A 5,724-nucleotide genomic window follows, 5' to 3' on the forward strand; every position below is an offset into this window, starting at 1 on the left:
TTTGACTCACTTCTGACACCACTTTTACGTATTTATTTTAAGATTATGCATTCTTTTGGGATTAATATAAATCGCGAAGTAATTCGTTTAACCACGTTTTTTATTAAAGATAATGTAAACATTGAGAATGTCAAAAAACAGGTAGTGTTGCCAGGAATCGGGAAACCAGTGCGCGCAGATATATTAAATTGCGCAGCAAAACATAACACAGGAAAAGTTCGAGAATTTCTTCGAACCGTGACGAATAATTTTAGCCGCATTTTTTTTCTTAAAAGTATGAAGGAAATGCTACATTTGTTTAAGAAAAAATCTTGAATTCAGTAATAAATAACTGAAATACTCGCAGTTGTTTTTGTTTGAATACTATTTGAAGCAAGCTTTACTGGGTATGGAATGGGGAGAGTTACCTGTAAGGTGCCTCTGATATAGCTTTGGCTCTCTCAGGCCCCTTCTTAGCGCCTACTCGAAAATTTAAGTCAAACAATTACGATCGATGGCCATACCTAAAATGCTGTATGTACATATTAGAGCAGCTAGTTTTTTGTTGAATAGTCGCTTATTCAACTATTTTATAGCCAATTACCGGGTAACAAGCGCTTGACAAACCGTTATTCAACAAAAATGTTTGTTGGAGTAGGCACGTGCAACAAACATTTCTTAAACAAAAATAGCTTATTTATCTATTTTACAGCTGGTACCCGTGGAACAAGTGCTTGATAAGCTATTGTACAGCAAAAATGTTCTTTTGGGCGGCGCGTGGAAGACAGCGTGACAGAGCTGGTTTGAAGCCGAGTGCTGGAAACTGACAGATGAGAAGAACCAGACCAGGAGTAGCATGTTCACTGCGGCTACACGCTAGAACATAGAAGGGTATACAGAGACTAGAGCTGCGGAAAAATAATCCACCGTCTAAGAAAACGCGAGATCGAGGAGCAAATGCTTATCGGCGAAGAGGATTCACCAATAAGAACACACGAAGTTTCTACAAAATAGTGAGGTGCAGGAATTTTTGCCATGCCATGAAGGCAATCAGTGTGCTGAAAACGGTAAGGCTGGTGGGAAGGACGGTATTCCGGCTGATCTTCTAAAAGCGAGTAGTGAGCGGCTGTATACGAAGCAATCCACCGGATCATTATCAGGATCTTGGAGCAAGAACAAACGCCGGAGTGGATGGCCCTATTTAAAAGAACATCGACTCGAGTGTAAAAACTTTGCTCAATTCTGCCTATAAGGTGGAGGTGGTCTCTCATATCCTGCACTATAGACTGAGACCATTAGCGGAGTCTTTCATCGGCGAGTACCAAGCTGATTTTCGTAAGGGTCGGCGGATTAGGTGTTCATCCCGCGTCAGTTATTAGACAAGTTCCGAGAGTACAAGTTGTAGACTCACCATCTGTTTGTAGATCTAAAAGAGGCGTACAATTCAGTCAAAGGAAATGAGAATGCAAGAACATAATTTTCAAACGAAATTAATTACGCTCAATCACGACGCTGATAGAAGGGTCAATATCATGCGTTAGAATAGCTGGCGAGACCTCAATCGCTTTCATGACGTTAGATGGACTGTAGCAAGGGGATACACTCTCTAATTAGATATTCAACATTTCCTTGAAAGGTGCAATACGAAAAATAAACGTGGCAAGGAACGGGATGCTTCTATATTTTGCTGATAACGTCGATATCATCGGTATCAACCGCACAAGTAACGTTTTTGTTTTATAATAGCTTATTCAACTGTTGTACAGCTATTTCCCGTGGAACAATGGCTTGATAAGCTATTATACAACAAAATTGTTATTTGGGCGTAGAGCAGTGGAAGAGGCCTTTTAAATGGGAAGCAGCGAGATTGGGACTTACCGTTAATACCGCCAAAATAAAGTATATGGTTGCTGGCAGGGAACGTGGGAGTTCTAATGGTGTTGGCGCCTAAGTGGAGAAATTCAAATATCTTGATAAACTCGTGACATGTGACAACGATGTAAGCAGCGAAGTACAACGACGGATTGCAGCAGCGAATCGGGCTTTTTATGGATTACGTAGCCAGCTGAAGTCTCGTATTTTGCAAATTGGCTCAAAACTGGCACTCCATTCTGGTGGCAAAATGGAGAATGGAGTAGACTAATCGATAATAGACCGTTACTGCAAAAGTAAGTGTATAATAAAATAATGTTCTCGTAAGATGGTTTAAGGCATTCCATCATTGTGGCTGAGTGCACTACCGCGTTGCGGGATAGACTGGAATTTATATTATCAAATTTCATTAAAGCATACATATTTTATCCGATCACGTGTCAGACTTTATAAATAATTGTGCATTGTTCCTATTCAAAACGGTTTTATTCTTTCCATTTTATAACAAATGCAATATTCCTCAACAAAGCAATAGTAAAATGTGTTACCTACTTAAGTAACCGTGTATAATAATAAATTCTTGATCTTCTGTAGTACGTCTACCCTTACGCTGGCATTGTTCTTCACTGGCCGTGGTTTACAGCTCATCCCGTTCGTCCGCTCCCTCGTACTCGTAGTCATCCTCGATGGGTTGCTCGTTGCAAATGTTTGCAACCTCCGAGCAAAGCCTGACGTCCGTATCCTTTACCTCCTCCTCCTGTTGGAACATTTTCAGGATGCTCTCCTCGTGGTCTTCCACGATCTCCAAGCACAGATGTTTCAAAGTTTTGTTCAGATCACCTTCCTGCACAAAATCGACGTCCGACATTTCGGGATTCATGCCGAACTCGGTCATCATTTTCAGCACGACCGGTCGGCCGTTTTTCTTGTAGCGCGCTTTGGCGTAATCGTCCATGCGATCGCAAACCGATTCCATCAGTTCGGTGAGGTACATTTCCGATTTGGCGTACAGGATGGTCTTCTTCTTTTTAGAATCACCCGTGGCATCCAGACGATAATCACCGACGTCGATTTTCTTCTTCGGATCTACCTTGGACACGGCCAGTTCCATTTCGTTCATCGTTGCTTTGCAAACAAGGCATTTAACTTCTTTGCTGTCGATTGGACGGGCTGCAGGATGTTGAGCTGCTGCGAAACCGGCAAGCAACAATATTGTTCCCACCACAGTCAGCAGACAGCAGGTTTCAGTCTTCATTGTTTCTCGTGATGTATAAAGAATATAGAACTACTAACGGAAAGTACTGCAGCGTGTAGTTACTCCAAAACTTTCGAGCGATATAATGAGTCGTACTCCGAAGCAGGTTGATCCCAATTGGATTAAGAAAAAATAAACACGTTTACGCGTTCTGATTGGTCAGTGATAAATTTAGGCTAAGGCTGACGTCGATTGACGTCTCCGGCGTCTGTACGGTGTAATTATAGCTTCGAAGTTCGAAGAAACGAGAAAAACGTCAAAATGCTAAATTACACCGCAACAAGCTCAATGTATATTGTCTGTTCCATTGGTAACAAAATAAAACAAAGGTAAAACGTACTGCTACGGGCAGCGGGGTGGTGTGGTTGTCAAATCACATACATTGTCCATGTCCCACTCATCGGTACTTTAGTACTGGGACCTACTTAAAGGTTGATTCGTTTTAAAACAACTGAAACTAATTAGAAAGCAGTTAAACACAGCCTTTTAGCTATCCAGCTTTCCATGAGCGATAATGGCGGATATTGAGCACAAGTGGGCACAATCTTTTGACATTCATTGGAGGAGCGTCGAGTTCGCCCTGACGGAGTTACTATGGATACATTCATGATTGTTTGTTGTTCGAATGTAAAAATGTAAACACTTTTCAATTTTGCAGATCAGCTAAAAAGGGACATAATTGAACGGACAACAAGTTTTATGGATTGTGGCTTTGCAGTTTTCGCAAATTTCAGGGAGAATGTCCAAATACGCAATGGAAAGTTTCTTATCAAGTCGAGACGCTGTTCGAGAGCAAACTTGACAACGGCTCGACCAACATGAAGGTAATGTTTGCGTTAATGTGTAATGTTTCGAATGTTTAATTCGCACGATTGTGAAAAAGTATTCTGAGCCAGTGCCTTCAGCAAATTATGGCCGCAAACCACTATAATAGTTTGAATCCGTTTAGTTATGTTCCACTTCAGCTGATCTGCAAAATTAAACAATGTTTACATTTTTACACTCGAACAACAAACAATCATGAATGTATCCATAGTAACTCCGTCATGGCGAACTCGACGCTCCTCCAATGAATGTCAAAAGATTGTGCCCACTTGTGCTCAATATCCGCCATTATCGCTCGTGGAAAGCTGGATAATGTAACTATTATTAGCTGTTATTTTCGATACGCTGACTGGTTCCAAATTATCGCCATCCATGGATGTTTAGTCCGCAAACTTTTGACAATTTTACACCCCTGGCCACGGGGCGAATCACTTTAAATTTAAATATTAAATATTGTCAATTGCATTGTCCCTTAGACTTTCGGTATTTTATTTATAGACGTCAAAATATTTTCACACATGCATTTTCCTTTAGTTGCTTTAAATTGTAATCAACAAATGCAGCTTCAATTCCATCACCAGTTGATTTGTAGTCTTTTACTTGTAAACCCCCGTTATCCATTTAGTACTAAATAAACGAATTCAGCAGTAAGAAGGAAACAAAAATCAACAAAGGCTTCTCGCTTCGAATGGGAAATCGAATTACAGTAAACACCCGCTGCACGGAAACGACACGCCCAATAATTTTGTAGCATTTCGTTCATAATACCTTTATCGTAATTTTTTCATAATATCCCGCATTTTGCACCTTACTGGACACCGCAGTCTAAAAGTGCGACTGGCACAAAAAGTGCGATACTGCGAATGCTGTGAGTGAGAAAGAGAAAGAGTGACAACTGCAATGTTGCTGTTTTCTTTTGTCATATACATTGGCATTATAGAAAATAATCTGGATTAATCCAGGTACAGCTGCAAAGCACAATAACATTTTAAATTTACGCATCAATGGTAAATTCACATAAATTGCTTAAGGGATGAAAAACCAATATTAACATTTAACCACCAATAAAGTTGAAGTACGCTTTTGAATTCGAATTCAAATTAGTAAAAGCGTACTGTAAACTGGTGTAAGCATATTTGGTGTGACAAAATGATTTGACTGTGATTTTATTTCGGGGAGCCATGCGCAATATATTTATGCATATTTACATTCACTCGTTCCAAAAATCTGGAGACAAATCTGCAAGTCTGGTATCCCTGGTCAAGTCCCATAACAGTATGTGGCAATACCCTTTATGATGAGGTGGACACATTGTGTCCACTCTATTGTGTACACACTTAAACAGTTCGGTAAAACTTATCGAAATCGAAACAGCTGAACGTTCGGTAAAAATTTCGGTAGTACATTTCGACGTTTACGGACCTTAAGTAATGTTTGGTGCAATAAAACATTTTACCGAACGTTCAGCTGTTCTACCGAAATCTTTACTCTTTTTTAAGTGTGTATAATTGATGTAAACAAAACTGAACGGGATCATGTTGAAAATAATCATGTTACACTGTTACAGCATTTAGGCCAGTTTGGGACACTTTTTGTACATTGATGCCAAATCGTTGGCTTTAGTTTCCGCGTATCTCTTACTGTGAGTATTTCTAGTTTATATCTGCGTGTTAATTTTTCATTTCACTTGTACGCACCCCTCGGTTACACCCTTTGCACCGGTTTTCAATCAGCACAGGGAACAACTTCACTTTCCTTACTTGCACATTCACGCACTGAACTGTCAAATTTTG

At 40.1% G+C, this 5,724-nt stretch overlaps 1 protein-coding gene across 1 annotated transcript; it reads right to left on the reverse strand.

The window, feature by feature from the left end:
* Positions 1-2,285: 2,285 nt before the first annotated feature.
* LOC128742967 (protein seele-like) lies at positions 2,286-3,248 on the reverse strand. Its single transcript, XM_053839464.1, has one exon. The coding sequence runs from the start codon at positions 3,104-3,106 to the stop codon at positions 2,489-2,491; it is 618 nt and encodes a 205-aa protein (XP_053695439.1). The 5' UTR covers positions 3,107-3,248; the 3' UTR covers positions 2,286-2,488.
* Positions 3,249-5,724: the final 2,476 nt, after the last annotated feature.

The sequence above is a fragment of the Sabethes cyaneus genome, chromosome 3 (assembly GCF_943734655.1).
Source record: "Sabethes cyaneus chromosome 3, idSabCyanKW18_F2, whole genome shotgun sequence".
Lineage (NCBI taxonomy): Eukaryota > Metazoa > Arthropoda > Insecta > Diptera > Culicidae > Sabethes > Sabethes cyaneus.